This window comes from Orcinus orca, chromosome 10 (assembly GCF_937001465.1).
Source record: "Orcinus orca chromosome 10, mOrcOrc1.1, whole genome shotgun sequence".
Classification (NCBI taxonomy): Eukaryota; Metazoa; Chordata; class Mammalia; order Artiodactyla; family Delphinidae; genus Orcinus; species Orcinus orca.
Window position 1 is genome coordinate 80,957,464 of NC_064568.1, and position 18,558 is coordinate 80,976,021.

Consider the following 18,558-nt stretch of genomic DNA (forward strand, 5'->3'; position numbering starts at 1 on the left):
ATAGGGAAATGAAAAATAGTAAAATTGAGTTTTATTAGTGCACTGTAATTTAAGACATTGGCAACATTGAGAATTAAAAGTGTTTTATTTCTTTATAAAAAGCATATTAAGAGTAGTTGGAACAGTGCTTGCCTTCTTGTCATGTAACTTATGATACAGAGTGAACGTCTTTTCTGTGCCTCGGCAAATTGTCATATTCCTTTCCAAGTTTGGATTGACTTCCAACATTTTATTATTTTTGCTTTCAATGCTGCGAAATACATCCTAGAGTTCCTTTAATGAGTGAAATATCTCAGAGTTCTTTTAATGTGAAGTTTTTTGTTTGCTGGCATCTGGGATATCTTCATCCTTTTTTTTCTTTTTTTGGCTACATTGGGTCTTCGTTGCGGTGTGCGGGCTTCTCATTGCAGTGGCTTCTCTTGCTGCAAAGCATGGGCTCTAGGTGCATGGGCTTCAGTAGTTGTGGCTCGAGGGCTCTAGAGTGCAAGCTCAGTAGTTGTGGTGCACGGGCTTAGTTGCTCCAAGGCATGTGTCTTCATCCTTTTCGTTACGACCACTTCCCTCATTTATGTCAATAAGCCAGCCTTTGCTAGGGTCCTCTGCCTGCACATCGAGAGTCTCTTAAACCACAGCAGTGTCAGCATTCCCACGGTCAGCTATTTCTTCTCTAACTCCGTTGTGTTTGACTTGAATTCTGCTTCTAGCTCTACCTCTTTTGGTTTCTTTGCCACGCTCTCATCTTTGTTGACCAGTTCTCTCTTCAGTTATCCATTTTTGTAAAATGTCACTTGAGTTTATCCTTTAGAGAAAAGGAGGCAACATAAGCTACACACTTTGCTGTCTGTGTGTGACTTGAAAAACAGATGCCCAGTGATCAGTCACTGACAGACTTTCAAAGAAGTGATATGATTGTCGCTGATTGTGATGCACATCTATTATTTGTGTAATGATTCGTGGACTGAAAATCTGACAATTTGCACTTGAGGCAGTTACTCACAGTTACTAACTGAAATTTGAACTGTGTTGTTGAGGGACTGGGTTGTTTAACCAGATGGTGGTAAGTGAAATTCATGCATATCTGAGCCTTGCAAAAACAAGAATTGCCTGCAAATCAAGGAAGACAGTGATTCATTGTGTCACATGGGGATTTAGCAATGTGTAGGGGACACTGGGGACCTCAGTGCAGACTTCCACTGGAATAGGAGGGGCGGGAGTGGGCTTAAGAGAATGGGAGGAGAGGAATTCGAGCTTGGAAGTATAGCCCCCTCTTGAGGAAGTTGGTGCAAAGGGGAACAGAAAAATGGGGGAGTAGCTGGCCGGCGAAGTGGGGTCAAGAGAAGGTATTGGTGTCTTAGAATAAGATAAAGAGAAATTCAAGTTCTGGGTTAAGAAATCCATGGCTATCCTTGTGTTGATCCTCACTTTACCCCTCTTCTCTTGTGATGGGTCAGAGAGGTGAATGAGAGAAGATGCTTGAAGGTGATATGAATACAAAGGTCATGCTCTAAGGAAATACAAATCCTGTATTTGAGTAATCATTGCTAAGAATAATGAAAAGGGATCCTGAGTACTTGTCAGGCCTGAGAACTTTTTATATCAAGTGTTAGTTACAGGATGATGAAATTTGCAGTTAGCCATCTTCCTTCTCTGAGCTGGAAGATTAAAACAGTGCACAAGTGGTTGGAGTATTGACTTCATCTGAAGTTCTTTTCAGGCTTGTGTCTTCATTGCTGTACACTGAACTCAGACTTACAGATAACAGATTGCTCATAAGCCCACTCCTCTGCACAAACCCTCCCCGTGTGAAGAGCATGAACACCCGTGTGTTCGCATATCTTGTCCTTGTTTGGTTGACTTGCCCGTCTGTGCTCTTCAGCTTCAGGAGGACCCTCCTCCCCTGCTCGACGATCCTTTTCATCCTCTCTTTTTCACTTCCAGCAATTTTTCCCATATAGGCATTTCCAAATATTCTCACTTTCTTTTCCATTTTCTTGAAGCCCCAAGCGCCTCCATATTCACTTTGCAGATGGTCTCAGGCAGACCCAGTGATCCAGTGTGAGCTGCTTCTGTTTTCCTACTCTTCACCTTAGAGTGTTTCTTTACTTATCTCTTTACCTTCTTGTCACAGCTAAGTAGCTCCCATTTCTCCAAATTTAATTCTTTTGTGTCTGTCACCGCCTCCTCTCTGACTGCTCTCGTATCCAGACACTCTTCAGAAGTTGTTTACTTGAGGTTACTGATTGTTTTCCAATCTAATGGTCTCTTGTCATTTATTCATTAATTCAGTGATACTGGCGCCTGCACCATATGCCAGACTTTAATAAACATCTAGGCAGCCAGGTGAGGGAATAGGAGCTCACTGTCTAGGGCAGAGGTTGGCAGACTTTTTTGCTACAAGTAGTAAATAATTCAGGTTTGTAGGCCATACCAGAATCTCTGTTGTAACTACTCAGCTGTGCACCCGTGGGGTGAAAGCAGCCATAGACAATGTGTAAATGAGTAGGTGTAGCTGTATTTTGATTAAACTTTATTTAGAAAAACAGGCTGCCGGCTGGCTTTGGCCTCTGGGCCAACCCCCTGGTCTAGTGTTGAGCCTTTCTGATCTACATATAATGTAAATTACTCTTTACCACCCCCTTTTTGAAACCCTTTCTTTTGAGTTCTAGAAAGTCAGAGTCTCTGATACTCCTCCTACTTCCCTGGAAGCTTGTTCTTTTTCCTATTTCTGTCTACTAGGTTGGTGTTTCTCAAGGTTCTGGTTTTGGTCCTCCTGTTCTCTTTCTCTAAACTCTGGACGATCTCATCACATCGTAGAGTATCTGAATAAGTCGCTCTCCATCCTGACGTTCTCCTGATTCTGCTCCCAGACTCCTGTCTGCCTGCTCGATGGGTCTCCATGCATCTGAGCCACCAGCACCTCTCACTTCGTACAGCTAAAAATGAGACCACTGTTGTCTTCACCTTCCTGGCACACCTGCTGTTCCTTCATCCTTCTTCCTTCTTTCTGTTCATCTGTCTCATCAAGTGGCGATGACAGTGAGTTGTGATAATGTGTGTAAAGCACCAGCCTGGTGTCTGGCACACAGGAGGCAAGCAGTGAATGTCAGCTCCCCTCTTTCTCTTGGTCACCTCAAGGCTCCATTTACCTTGATTTGAAACCTCCTCTTCTATTCTGCACCATATTCAATATGCTGCTAAGTTCTTTTATTTTATTCTACAATATCTCTTGCCTCTGACTTCTTTTCATTCTCACCACCATTTCCTAATTTAAAGCACTCAGTCAGTTTGGAATTGCATTTATCTGAACTTAACAACAGCAGCAGTAATAACAGAAACAAATTTATGTTAGCTTAACCCAGTGGAGTTTTATGTTTTCTTATGGAACACAATGTCTGGAGGTCAGTGGTCCAGAGCTTTCCCAGCCCAACAGAGACCTGACTTCTCTCTCTCCTCAGATATTCTGAGCAAGTAGCTTTTGTCCTCATGCTTTTCTCTCTGTGGTTACAAGTGAATGTTCCATTTCCAGCACTGCATCTATATTCCAGGCAGGAAGAGGGGAAGGACAAAGGGGTAAGAGACTGAAAAGCCAATCTTGCCATGTCTTTCCTCTTTTTAAAGGGCTTATCCAGAAGCACCACCTAGCAACTTCTCCTTACATCTCATTGTCTGGGCTGTATCACTCGGCCGCTCCTGATTGCTGCTCCAGACAAAGTGAGGGCTCTGTTAGGAAAAAGGAGAGGGTGAATATTGGGCAGGTACCCACCAGTGTTTGCTGAGGCACCCACAGCACCTCCTGACTCATCTGCCCACCTCCACGCTCTTCCTTAATCCATTGCACACAGTGACCAGACCAGTCATCCCGGAACTTGGCTCCAAATTCATCATACTACTTCTCCTCTGCCAATTTTATTGAGGTATAATTGACAAAACCGTATATATTTAAAGCGTACAATGTGATGATTTGATATACATATACATTGTGACGTGATTATCACAGTCAAGTCAGTTAACACATCCACCATCTCACATAGTTACCATTTATTCTTGTGGGTGAGTGGCGGGAATGCTTAAAATCTACTCTCTTAGCAAATTTCAGGTATACAGTACTATATGGTCACAATGCTGTGCCTTAGGTCCCCAGAACTTATTCACCTTGTAACTGAGTGTACCCTTTGACCAACATCTCCTTTTTCCCCCTACTCTCCAGCCCCTGGCAACCACCCTTCCACTCTCTGTTTTTATGAGTTCAGCATTTTTTAATATGTCTAAAATCACTAGTCATAATGTCCTTCAGGTTCATTTATGTTGTTGCAAGTGGCAGGACTTCTTTTTTAAATCCGTTCATCTCTCAAGGGACAGTTTGGTTGTTTCCATATCTTGGCTATTGTGAATCATGCTACAAAGAACATGAGAGTGCAGATGTCTCTTTGGGATACTAATTTTGTTTCCTTCATATATATATATATATATATATATATATATATATATGTATATATATACACACACACCCAGAAGTGGGATTGTTGGAGCATATGGTAGCTCTATTTTTAATTGTTTGAGGAACCTCTTTACTGTTTTCCATAGTGGCTGCACCAATTCCCACCACTGTTGGGAATTGCTATCCTAAGAGGTGTGACTGTGGTTTTGATTTCCATTTCCCTGATGGTTAGCGATGCTGAGCATCTTTTCTTGTACCTATTGTCCATTTGTATGTCCTCTTCGGAAAAATGTCCCGTTAGTTCTGCCCATTTTTTAATCGAATTGTTTGGGTTTTTTGCTGTTGATACATGTGAATTCCTTATATATTTCAGATCTTCAGGCCTTATCAGATATATGGTTTGTGCTATGGTTTGAATGTTTGTGTCCTCCCAGAATTCATTTTGATGTCCTGATGTGATGTTATTAAGAGGTGGAGCCTTTGGGAGGTAATTAATGGCTTTATAAAGAAGGCCTCAGAAGCTGACTAGCCCCCTTCCACCTTTCAAGGGCACAATGAGAAAGCACTGGCCATGAATCAGGAAGAGAGCCCTCACTAGCCACCACATGGAATCTGTGGCGCCATGATCTTGGACTTCTAGCCTCCAGAACTGTGATAAATACATTTCTGTTGTTTATAAGCGACCCAGTCTCTAGTTTTTTGTTATAGCAGCCTGAATGGACGAAGACAGTTTGCAAATATTTTCTCCCACTCTGTTGATTATTTTGTTTTGTCGATTATTTCCTTTTCCATGCAGAAGCTTTTTAGTTTGATGTAGTCCTACTTGTTTATTTCTGTTTTTTGTTGCCTGTGCTTTTGGTGTCATATCCAAAAAATCCTTGCCAAGAATAGTGTCAAGGACCTTTTTTCCTATGTTTTCTTCTAGGAGTTTTACAGTTTCGGGTCTTACGTTTAGGTCTTCAATGCATTTTGAGTTTATTTTTTTGAATTGTATAAAATAGGGATGCAGTTTTTTTTTTTTTAAATAGATCTTTATTGGAGTATAATTGCTTCACAATACGGTGTTAGTTTCTGTTGTACAACAAAGTTAATCAGCCATATGCATACATATATCCCCATATCCCCTCCCTCTTGAGCCTCTATCCCACCCCTCTAGGTCGTCACAAAGCACCAAGCTGATCTCCCTGTGCTATGCTGCTGCTTCCCACTAGCTAACTGTTACATGTTGATGTTACTCTCACTTTGCCCCAGCTTCCCCCTCTGTCCCCGCCCCCCGCCATGTCCTCAAGTCCATTCTCTATGTCTGCGTCTTTATTCCTGCCCTGCCACTAGGTTCATCAGTACCACTTTTTTTTAGATTGCATATGTATGTGTTAGTATACAGTATTTGTTTTTCTCTTTCTGACTTACTTCACTCTGTATGACAGACTCTAGGTCCATCCACCTCACTACAGATAACTCAGTTTCGTTTCTTTTTATGGCTGAGTAATATTCCATTGTATATATGTGCCACATCTTCTTTATCCATTCATCTGTCGATGGACGTTTAGGTTGCTTCCATATCCTGGCTATTGTAAACAGTGCTTCAGTGAACGTTGTGGTACATACGTCTCTCTTTTTTTTTGCGGTATGCGGGCCTCTCCCTGTTGTGGCCTCTCCCGTTGCGGAACACAGGCTCCAGACGCACAGGCTCAGCGGCCATGGCTCACGGCCCAGCCGCTCCGCGGCATGTGGGATCTTCCTGGACCGGGGCACGAACCCGTGTCCCCTGCATCGGCAGGCAGACTCTCAACCACTGCGCCACCAGGGAAGCCCCGTACGTCTCTTTTTGAATTATGGTTTTCTCAGGGCATATGCCCAGTAGTGGGATTGCTGGGTCATATGGTAGTTCTACTTTAGTTTTTTAAGAAACCTCTGTACTGTTCTCCATAGTGGTTGTATCAATTTACATTCCCACCAACAGTGCAGGAGGGTTCCCTTTTCACCACATCCCCTCTGGCATTTATTGTTCTAGATTTTTTTTTTTTGCGTTACGCGGGCCTCTCACTGCTGTGACCTCTCCCGTTGCGGAGCACAGGCTCCAGACGCGCAGGCTCAGCGGCCATGGCTCACGGGCCCAGCCGCTCCGCGGCATGTGGGATCCTCCCAGACCGGGGCACGAACCCACGTCCCCTGCATCGGCAGGCGGACTCTCAACCACTGCGCCACCAGGGAAGCCCTGTTCTAGATTTTTTGATAATGGCCATTCTGACCAGTGTGAGGTGATACCTCACTGTAGTTTCTCTAATAATTAGTGATGTTGAGCATCTTTTCATGTGCCTCTTGACCATCTGTATATCTTCTTTGGTGAAATGTCTATTTAGGCCTTCCACCCATTTTTTAATTGGATTATTTGGTTTTTTTGATATTGAGCTCCATGAGCTGTTTGTATATTTTAGAGATTAATCCTTTGTCCATTGTTTCATTTGCAAATATTTTCTCCCATTTTGAGGGTTGTCTTTTTGTCTTGTTTATGTTTTCCTTTGCTATGCAAAAGCTTTTAAGTTTCATTAGGTCCCATTTGTTTATTTTTGTTTTTATTTTCATTACTCTAGGAGGTGGGTCAAAAAAGATCTTGCTGTGGTTTATGTCAGAGTGTTTTTCCTATGTTTCCTCTAAGTTTTATAGTGTCTGATCGTACATTTAGGTCTTTAATCCATTTTGAGTTTATTTTTGTGTATGGTGTTGGGGAGTGTTCTAATTTCATTCTTTTACATGTAGCTGTCCAGTTTTCCCAGCACCACTTATTGAAGAGGCTGTCTTTTCTCCATTGTACGTTCTTACCTCCTTTGTCGTAAATTAGGTGACCATATGTGCGTGGGTCTGTCTCCGGGCTTTCTGTCCTGTACCATTGATCTATATTTCTGTTTTTGTGCCAGTACCATACTGTCTTGATTACTGTAGCTTTGTAGGATAGTCAGAAGTCGGGGAGCCTGATTCCTCCAGCTCCATTTTTCTTTCTCAAGATTGCTTTGGCTATTCGGGATCTTTTGTGTCTCCATACAAATAGTAAAATTTTTTGTTCTAATTCTGTGAAGAATGTCGTCGTTAGTTTGATAGGGACTGCATAGAATCTGTAGATTGCTTTGGGTAGTATAGTCATATTCGCAATATTGATTCTTCCAATCCAAGAACATAGTATATTTCTCCATCTGTTTCTGTCATCTTTGATTTCTTTCATTAGTGTTTTATAGTTTTCTGAGTACAAGTCTTTCACCTCTTTATGTAGGTTTATTCCTAGGTATTTTGTTCTTTTTGTTGCAGTGGTAAACGGGATTGTCTCCTCAATTTCTCTTTCTGATTTTTCATTGTTAGTGTATAGGAATGCCAGAGATTTCTGTGCATTAATTTTGTATCCTGCAACCTTACCAAATTCATTGATTAGTTCTAGTAGTTTTCTGGTGGTATAGGATTTTCTATGTATCATGTCATCTGCAAACAGTGACAATTTTACTTCTTCTTTTCCAATTTGTATTCCTTTTATTTGTTTTTCTCCTCTGATTGCCATGGCTGGGGCTTCCAGAACTATGTTGAATAATAGTGGCGAGAGTGGACATCCTTGTCTTGTTCCTGATCTTAGCGGAAATGCTTTCAGTTTTTCATCATTGAGTATGATGTTTGCTGTGGGTTTGTCATATATGGCCTTTATTATGTTGAGGTAGGTTCCAGCTATGCCCACTTTCTGGAGAGTTTTTATCATAAATGGGTGTTGAATTTTGTCAAAAGCTTTTTCTGCATCTATTGAGATGATCATATGGTTTTTATTCCTTAATTTGTTAATATGGCATATCACATTGATTGACTTAAGTATACTGAAGAATCCTTGCATCCCTGGGATAAATCCCACTTGATCATGGTGTATGATCCTTTTAATATGTTGTTGGATTCTGTTAGCTAGTATTTTGTTCAGGATTTTTACATCTGTCTTCATCAGTGATACTGGTCTGTAATATTCTTTTTTTGTGATATCTTTTTCTGGTTTTGGTATCAGGGTGATGGTGGCTTTGTAGAATGAATTTGGGAGTGTTCCTCCCTCTGCAAGTTTTTGGAAGAGTTTGAGAAGGATCAGTGTTAGCTCTTCTCTAAATGTTTGATAGAATTCGCCTGTGTGACGCCATCTGGTCCTGGACTTTTGTTTGTTGGATGATTTTTAGTTACAGTTTCAATTTAATTACTTGTGATAGGTCTGTTTATACTTTCTAATTCTTCCTGGTTCAGTTTTGGAAAATTGTACCTTTCCAAGAATTTGTCCATTTCTTCGTGGTTGTCCATTTTATTGGCATATAGTTGTTTGTAGTAGTCTCTTATAATCCTTTGTATTTCTGCAGTGTCAGTTGTGATTTCTCCTTTTTCATTTCTAATTTTATTGATTTGTGTCCTCTCTCTTTTTTTCTTGATGAGTCTGGCTAAGGGTTTATCAATTTTATCTTCTCAAAGAACCAGCTTTTTGTTTTATTGATCTTTGCTATTGTTTTCTTTGTTTCTATTTCTTTTATTTCTGCTCTGATCTTTATTATTTCTTTCCTTCTACTGACTTTGGGTTTTCTTTGTTCTTCTTTCTGTAGTTGCTTCAGGTGTAAGGTTAGATTGTTTATTTGAGATTTTTCTTGTTTCTTGAGGTGAGATTGAATTGCTATAAACTTCCCTCTTAGAACTGCTTTTGCTGCGTCCCATAGGTTTTGGGTTGTCGTGTTTTCATTGTCATTTGTTTCTGTGTATTTTTTTATTTCTTCTTTGATTTCTTCAGTGATCTCTTGGTTATTTAGTAGCGCACTGTTTAGCTTCCATGTATTTGTGTTTTTACAGTTTTTTTCCTGTAATTGATTCCCAGTCTCATAGCGTTGTGGTCAGAAAAGATGCTTGATATGATTTCAGTTTTCTTAAATTTTCTGAGGCTTGATTTGTGACCCAAGATGTGATCTATCCTGGAGAATCTTCCATGTGCACTTGAACAGAAAGTGTATTCTGCTACTTTCAGGCAGAATGTTCTTATAAATATCAATTAAACCTATCTGGTCTGTTGTGTCATTTAAAGGTTGTGTTTCCTTATTTATTTTCTGTTTGATCTGTCCTTTGGTGTGAGTGGGGTGTTAAAGTCCCCTACTATTATTGTGTTACTGTCGATTTCCCCTTTCATGGTTGTTAGCATTTGCCTTAGGTATTGGGGTGTTCCTATGTTGGGTGTATAAATATTTACAATTGCTATATCTTCTCCTTGGATTGATCCCTTGATCATTATGTACTGTCCTTCCTTATCTTTTGTAACAGTCTTTATTTTAAAGTCTATTTTATCTGATATGAGTATTGCTACTCCAGCTTTCTTTTGATTTCCATTTGCATGGAGTATCTTTTTCCATCCCCTCACTTTCAGTCTGTATGTGTCCCTAGGTCTGAAGTGGATCTCTTGTAGACAGCATATATATGGGCCTGTTTTTGTATCCATTCAGCCAGTCTGTGTCTTTTGGTTGGGGCATTTAATCCATTTACATTCAGGGTTATTATCAATATGTATGTTCCTGTTACCGTTTTCTCAACTGTTTTTGGTTTGTTTTTGTGGGTCTTTTTCTTCTCTTGTGTTTCCTGCCTAGAGAAGTTTCTTTAGCATTTGCTGTAGAGCTGGTTTGTTGGTGCTGAATTCTCTTAGCTTTTGCTTGTCTGAAAAACTTTTGATTTTTCCATCGAATCTGAATGAGATCCTTGCTGGGTAGAGTAATCTTGGTTGTAGGTTTTTCCCTTTCATCACTTTAAGTATATCCTGCCACTCCCTTCTGGCCTGCAGAGTTTCTGCTGAAAGATCAGCTGATAACCTTATGGGGATTCCTTTGTATGTTATTTTTTGTTTTTCCCTTGCTGCTTTTAATGTTTTTTCTTTGAAATTAATTTTGGTTAGTTTGATTAATATGTGTCTTGGTGTGCTTCTCCTAGAGTTTATCCTGCATGGGACTCTCTGTGCTTCCTGGATTTGGGTGACTATTTCCTTTCCCATGTTAGGGAAGTTTTCAACTATAATCTCTTCAAATATTTTCTCACAGATTTTTCTCCTCCTCTTTTTCTCCTCCTCTTCTGGGACCCCTATAATTTGAATGTTGGTGAGTTTAGTGTTGTCCCAGAGGTCTCTGACATTGTCTTCAATTCTTTTCATTCTTTTTTGTTTATTCTGCTCCTCAGCAGTTATTTCCTTTTCTCCTCCTCTTCTGGGACCCCTTTTTCTTTTTCTCCTCCTCTTCTGGGACCCCTATAATTTGAATGTTGGTGCGTTTAGTGTTGTCCCAGAGGTCTCTGACATTGTCTTCAATTCTTTTCATTCTTTTTTGTTTATTCTGCTCCTCAGCAGTTATTTCCACCATTTTGTCTTCCAGCTCACTTATTCGTTCTTCTGCCTCAGTTATTCTGTTATTGATTCCTTCTAGTGTATTTTTCATTTCAGTTATTGTGTTGTTCATCTCTGTTTCTTCTTTAGTTCTTCTAGATCTTTGTTAAACATTTCTTGTATTTTCTCAATCCGTTCCTCCATTATATTTCTGAGATTCTGGATCACATTTACTATCATTACTCTGAATTCTTTTTCAGGTAGATTGCCTATTTCCTCTTCATTTATTTGGTCTTGTAGGTTTTTACCTTGCTCCTTCATCTGTGACATATTTTTTTGTCATCTCATTTTTTTTTTTTAATATGTGGGATTGTGTTCCTGTCTTACTGGTTGTTTGGCCTGCGGCTTCCAACACTGGAGTTTGTAGGCTGTTGGGTAGAGCTGGGTCTTGGTGCCAAGATGAGGACCTCCGGAAGACCTCCCTCCTATAAGTATTCCCTGGGGTCTGAGGTTCTCTGTTAGTCCAGTGGTTCAGACTCAGAGCTCCCACACAGGAGCTTCGGCCTGAACCCCGGCTCGTGATCCAAGATCCCACAAGCCGTGCGGGGTGGCAACAAAAGAAAGGAGAACAATAACAAAGTAAAAAATATAATTAGACTAGGAAACTAACAGATATGTTAGAAAGAATATAAAAATAAAAATATAGATGAAACAACAACCAGAAGATAAAACAGAACCACAATAGTAAAAAAGAGGAGGATAAAATTTTTTTTAAAAAAAGGTGGAAAAGGCCTTGGCTGTGGAGGGCAGGGCCTAAACAGGAGTGGGGTTTGGGTGGTGGGCAGGGCCTATGCTTAGGACCCACAGGGCTGGAAAAGGTCCTGGAGGCTGTTGGGGGTGGGGCTTAGGCTCAACAGAGGGGGCCCAGGCGTCCCTCCTGCCTCCAGTCTCAGAGGACAGGGGACCCCACCTGGGAGCCCAGTAGGCTTCCTGGGCTCGAGTGGGTGGGGCAGACACCCACTGGTCCTGGAGGGTCTCTCCCACCTGCCTCTCCTGTTCTCCCCCTACACCCCCAGGGCCACCTCGGCCTGCAGGGGTCCTCTGAGGGCATAGGACCTGGCCTGAGAGTCGGGCAGACTTCCCTGGCCCATTGGGCAGGGGAAATGCTGGGTGCCCTCCCCACCGATCTGAGCCCCTGAGGGTGCCTCCAGGTGTGCGAACCCCTCCCCCCTCCTCAGCCGCCCCTCAGGGGCTCTGATCCTGTCTGGCCTCCACTTCTCCTCCCCACTCAGTCCCCTGATGTCCTACCAGTTCGCTTGGGGGTTCTTCCTGTCTCCTTGGGCATCAAGGTCCCCCACCAGCGTCCAGCAGGCACCCTAGTTGTGGGGAGACAGGAACTCTGTGTCTTCCCACACTGCCATCTTGACTCCGCCCCCAGTTTCATTCTTTTGCATGTGGATATCCAGTTTTCCCAGCACCATTTACTGAAGTCTATCCTTTCTCCATTGTGTATTCTTGGCACCCTTGTTAAAGATTAGTTGACCATATATGTGTGGGCTTATTTCTGGGCTCTCTGTTCTATTCCTTTGGTCTATGTGTCTGTTTTTATAGCAGTTCCGTACTGATTTGCTTACTATAGCTTTGTAATACAGTTGGAAATCAGGAAGTGTGTTGCCTCCAGCTTTGTTCTTCTTTCTCAGTATTGCTTTGGCTATTTGGGTTTTTATTTTGTTTTTCGTAGTTCCATATGAATTTTAGGATTTTTTTTCTATTTCTGTGAAAAATGCCATTGGAATTTTGGTGGGGATTGCATTGAATCTATAGATGGCTTTGCACAGTATGAACATTTTAACAGTGTTAATTCTTCCAATTCAAGAATACAAAATATCTTTCCATTTGCCTTCTTCGGTTTCTTTGATCAATGTCTTACAGTTTTCAATGTATAGGCCTTTCACCTTCTTGGTTAAATTTATTACTAAGTAATTTTTAAAAAGCTATTGTAAGTGAAATCGTTTTCTTAATTTTTCTTTCGATAGTTCATTGTCAGTATATAGAAAAGCAACTAATTTTTAAATAAATTTTATTTATTTTATTTTGGGCTGCATTGGGTCTTTGTTGCTGCGCACGGGCTTTAGTTGCAGCGAGTGGGGGCTACTCTGTTGCGGTGCACGGGTTTCTCATTGCAGTGGCTTCTCTTGTTGCAGAGCACGGGCTCTAAGTGTGTGGGCTCCAGTAGTTGTGGCACACAGGCTCAGTAGTTGTGGCTCACGGGCTCTGGAGTGCAGGCTCAGTAGTTGTGGCGCACAGGCTTTGTTGCTCTGCGGCATGTGGGATCCTCCTGGACCAGGGCTCGAACCTATATCCCCTGCACTGGCAGGTGGATTCTTAACTACTGTGCCACCAGGGAAGTTCAAAAGCAACTAATTTTTGTATGTTGGTTTTGTATACTGAATTTGTTGATTACTTCTAACAGTTTTTTGGTAGTCTTTAGCATTTTCTAAAGACTAATATATGGTATTAAGATCATGTCATCTGGAAACAAAGTTTTACTTCCTCCTTTCCTATTTGGATGCCTTTCATTTCTTTTTCTTGCCTCATTTCTCTGGCTAGGTCTGTGTTGAATAGAAGTGGCAAGAGTAGGTATCTTTGTCTTGTTCCTGATCTTACAGAGTGGGCATCATTGTCTTGTTCACTACTGGGTATGAAGTTAGCTGGGGGCTTGTCATGTGTGGCCTTTATAACATTGAGGTACATTCTTTCTATACCTAATTTGTTGAGAGTTTTCATCATGAAAGAATATTGAATTTTGTCAGATGCTTTTTCTGTATTTATTGAGATGATCATACGATTTTTATTCTTCATTCTGTTAATGTGGTGTATTGATTTGTGTATGTTGAATCATCCTTGCATGGTAAGGATAAATCCCACTTGATCATGATGTACGATCCTTTTAATGTGCTGTTGAATTCAGTATGCTAGTGTTTTGTTGAGGACTTTTGTGTTCACCAGGGATATTGGTCTGTAATTTTCTTTTCTTGTAGTGTCCTTGTTTGGTGTTGATGTCAAAGTAATGCTGGCCTTGTAGTACGAATTTGGGAGTGTTTCCTCCTCTTCACTTTTTTGGAGGAGTTTGAGAAGGATTGGTATTAATTCTTTAAATGTTTGGTACAATTCACCATGAAACTGTCTGGTCCTGGGCTTTTATTTGTTGGGAGGTTTTTGACTACTGATTAAATCTCCTTACTTGTTATTGGTCTGTTCAGATTTTCTATTTCTTCATGATTCAGGCTTGGTAGGTTGTATGTTTCCAGGAATTTATCCATTTCTTCCAGGTTATCCAATCTGTTGATGTGTAATTGTTCATGGTAGTCTCTTCCAACCCTTTGTATTTCTGTGGTATTAGTTGTAATGTCTCCTCTCATTTCTGATTTTAAGTCTTTTCTCTTTTTTTAAAAATTGGTCAAGCTAAAAGTTTGTCAGTTGTTTATCTTTTTTAAAAAAACAGCTCTTAGTTTCACTGATCTTTTCTATAATTTTTCTAGTCTCTCTTTATATCTGCTCTGATCTTTATTATTTCCTTTCTTCTGCTAACTTCAGGCTTAGTTTTTTTCTTTTTCTAGTTCCTTGAGGTATAAACTAGGTTGTTTATGTGAGATCTTTCTTTTTTCTATTATTTATTTATTTTGCCTGCGCCATGCGGCTTGCAGGATCTTTGGTCCCCCACCAGCGATTGAACCCAGGCCACAGCAGTGAAAGCACCAAGTCCTAACCACTGGTCCGCCAGGGAACTCCCTCTTTTTTCTTAATGTAGGCATTTATTACTGTGAACTTCCCTCTTAGAACTGCTTTTGCTGCATCCCATAAATTTTGGTGTGTAGTACAAGGGACCCTTGAACAACACAGGTTTGAACTGTGTCATCTACTTATATGCACATTTTTTCAGTAAATATGTATTATACTACTACACAATCCTTAATGCGTTGAATCTGCAGATACAGTCAGCCCTCCGAATATGTGGTTCCGTAAGTTATATGCAGATTTTTGACTGTGTGAAGAGTTGATGCCCCAAACCCTGCTTTGTTCAAGGGTCAACTGTATTTCCATTTTTGCTTCTAGATATTTTGTTTCCCTTTTGATCCTCTTTGATTTCTTCATCATACTACTTTTTTTTTTTTGCGGTACGCGGGCCTCTCACTGTTGTGGCCTCTCCCGTTGCGGAGCACAGGCTCCGGACGCGCAGGCTCAGTGGCCATGGCTCACGGGCCCAGTCGCTCCGCGGCATGTGGGATCTTCCCGGACCAGAGCACGAACCCGTGTCCCCTGCATCGGCAGGCGGACTCTCAACCACTGCGCCACCAGGGAAGTCCCCATCATACTACTTTTAAGTCTGTTTCTAAAACATTTATTTTTAGATTCTGTAACATAGATGATGACAATCATGCGACTCCCACAAACACCAGACTTGGGGGTGGTAGTGGTGGTAGATTTGGCTCTTTGCGGGGATTTAATAGACGGCAGCAAGGGAGGCTGAGCCTAGTCAAGGTTCCTGCCGTGAGCTCAGCCATCTGCCAGCCCCTGCAGGCAAGTGTTGATCGGCTCAGCATCAGAGCTGTTTGTCGTCAGATGCTTCCCCCAACTTCACCAAGTGAGAACTTCGGTCACTGAGGTAAGACCATTCGAGAATAAACACCACATCCATCCATCTCCTCTCTCCACAGCCAGCAAACGGAAGAGGACCCAGGCGTGCAGGAACTGGAGGCCCTGATAGACACGATCCAGAGGCAAGGGAAAGATCACCCGTGCAGGGACAACATCTGCAAGATGTTTCAAATTTATGACAAGGAAGCTTCAGGACATGTGGACAGGGAGACGTTCTTTAAAATCTGTGACTCTTTTCACCTCCCAGTTGATGATTCCTTGGTTAAGGAGGTGAGTAGGATTTCCTGTTCGGGGTTGATTGCAGAGGCTGGGCACCGCTCACTCGTTCCCAAAGGCAGTTGCATTTGTATTTCATTTTAACTGGGGAAGACTTGGGGTGTTCACATCAGATCTGCTGTTTGGTCCTGATTATGGCATTTGCCCTCGACTCTAGCATTGGCATCCTTTCCTAACTGCTGCTGTAGGGCATCTCTTTAAGTGGGCAGGGGCCAGACAGCACAGAGCGGCCAGTGAACCATGTCAGGGCTAAAGGAGGGTGGCTGCCAAGGGCAGATTGAAAAGGTGGACTGAGCAGGATGGTGGGAACCTTTGACACCTTCACAGCCTACGTTAGCCCATCAGTAGGGCTGGCGTGGGAGAGGGCGTGACCGCTGCCCTGGACAGCAGCATCCGCCAGTAGGGGTCCATGGTCAGCTGCCAGTGGAGGGATGACATGGACGATCCTCTCCGAGAGTTTCCATGAGGGAGCTGAAGAGGGCATTTCATACCTCTTTTTCGTTATAAACCCCTTTGACCATGGTTCCCCTAGAAGTCGGGACAAACTTTCTCCCACCGTTGCCAACGATGGTGGATAATGTTATTGAGACATTCTCACTGATTAAGAACATTGTGATGCTGTAGTCCTTCTTAATGATACGTAAGGAAAAAGGGATGTTTGGAAGTTAGGTCTCATTTAGGGAAGCCTTCTGTTTGGGGCCAGTGTGACTAGGTTGGAGATGAGGGTTTTTCAGATGGGAACATTAGCAAGGAGTGAGGGAGGCAGGTAGAAGGATAACAGTTCAGGTGGGCCAAATGCCCATCTAGCTTCCCAAGTCTCAGGCTGACAGCACACCCAGCCTTCGATTTCTTAGGTCATTTGTGCTATCTGTGACCTGACCTGGGAGAGAGGAGCTGCAGTCAGGGGAGGTGGGACAGGGAAAGCAGGGGCGGGATGGATTTGCACACGTCCTTAAAGTAGCCACAGCAAGATCGGTGTGCTTACTGCCACTCACAGGTGTTTCAGGGGACTTGGTTTGAGCAGTGACGTGACTAGATTTTTCTTTTAGGCTGTGATAGCAGCAACCTCTGCTATTCTAAGTCTTACTCTGTGCTGACTGGATGGACAAAGTCTTGTAATTGAATATAAGAACAAAAATGCTTTGGAAATGACAGTGCTCTTATAAATGTCAAACCTGAAACCTTGGGCAGGCCATTTACTCCATCTGAGCTTTGATTTCGTGAAGATGGGGATACTCTGACCTACCTTCCCGGTTTACAGGATCATTTCAGAATCAGCCAAGGATATATAAAAAGCCTGAGCTGGTTTACAAAGGCAGGGACAGGCACTAAAGAGCGCTGTGCAGCTGAGCTGAAGGCAGCCCATCTGTCTCTCACGGGCTCCCCTTCTCTCTCCCACAGCTCATCAGGATGTGCTCTCACGGAGAAGACAAGATTGACTACTATAACTTCGTCCGTGCTTTCTCCAACTGACCTGCTGAGGACAGAAAGCACAGTATTTTGAGGTTGGGCCTACGTATACCTGTACTCTTCATAGAGGCATTTACAGAGCTCTTGAAATTATATTTCCTTTTTGGTTCTTTTACCACTGAAGTCTAAATTAAATTGGATCTTGTAGGAGCTAAGGTTGGTGCCTTATTTAGGGAGGGGAGATAGGGGTGTTGTGATGGTTAATTTTATGTGTCAACTTGACTAGATATGGGGTGCCTGGACATTTCTGGGTGTGTCTGTGAGGCCGTTTCTGGATGAGGTTAATATTTGAGTTGGTGGATGGAGTAAAGCAGATGGCCCTCTCCAATGTGGGTGGGCCCAATGTGGGTGGGCCCCACCCATTCCATTAAAGGCTTGAATAGAACAAAAAGGCTGACCTTTCCCTAATGAGAGAATTCCTCCGGCCTGCTTTGACATCGGCTTTTTCCTGCTTTTGGACTCAAACTGAGACATCGGCTCTTCTGGGGCTCCAGCCCGCTGGCCTTCAGACAGGAACTACTCCGTCAGCCCTCAGAGGCCTCCAGGTCGCTGGCTACAGATACTGGAGCTTGTCAGCTTCCTCGGTTACAGGAGCCAATTCCTTAATCGTCAGTCTCTTTCTCTCTGTATATACAGCCTATCGGTTCTGCTTCTCTGGAGAAAGAACCCTGACTAATGCAGGTGTAGAGTGACCAAGATCAGGAGGAGGATGCATGGAATTTGCTCAGACAGACATCAGGTCGGGTGTGGTGCTGCAGACAGTGCTGCCCGCCCCGCCAGGAAGTAGACACCATGTTTTCCAGTTGCAGTTCTAGGCCCATTAGTAGACCTGCATTTTATTTCGTTTTATTATTTATTTATTTAAATTTATTTTTGGCTGTGTTGGGTCTTTGTTGCCGCGTGCGGGCTTTCTCTAGTTGCGGCGAGCGGGGGCTACTCTTCCTTGTGGTGCGTGAGCTTCTCACTGCAGTGGCTTCTCTTGTTGCGGAGCACAGGCTCTAGGCACGCGGGCTCAGTAGTTGTGGCTCACAGGCTGTAGAGCGCAGGCTCAGTAGTTGTGGTGCACGGGCTTAGTTGCTTTGCGGCATGTGGGATGTTCCTGGACCAGGGCTCGAATCCATGTCCCCTGCATTGGCAGGCAGACACTGTGATAATAGAAAATACCACAGTGTGGTACACTGATTTGTTTCATGAAACTTTTGTTTCAAATGAGTGTGTATTTACTGGGTCATGATGTAAAACATTTCTTTATGTGGGCTGTAGTTAAAAAGAAAAAAATTTAGAAAAACTGCTTTTAGAGAGCCTGGCCTCAAGATAGGCAGAAAAGACTAGTAGCAGCTACTGGTTATCGACTGAGCTCTGATGG

General features: G+C 42.5%; 1 protein-coding gene across 2 annotated transcripts in view; it reads left to right on the plus strand.

Moving 5' to 3' along the window:
• Window positions 1–17,342, plus strand: part of EFHC1 (EF-hand domain containing 1) — a 60,708-nt gene extending 43,366 nt beyond the window's left edge. For both annotated transcript variants that reach the window (XM_004285608.3, XM_033416252.2), the window contains 2 exons: window positions 15,506–15,716; window positions 17,124–17,342. In XM_004285608.3, coding sequence (XP_004285656.1) covers window positions 15,506–15,716; window positions 17,124–17,195 — 283 coding nt within the window. In that variant the 3' untranslated portion in view covers window positions 17,196–17,342. The remainder of the gene's footprint in view (window positions 1–15,505; window positions 15,717–17,123) is intronic.
• Window positions 17,343–18,558: the final 1,216 nt, after the last annotated feature.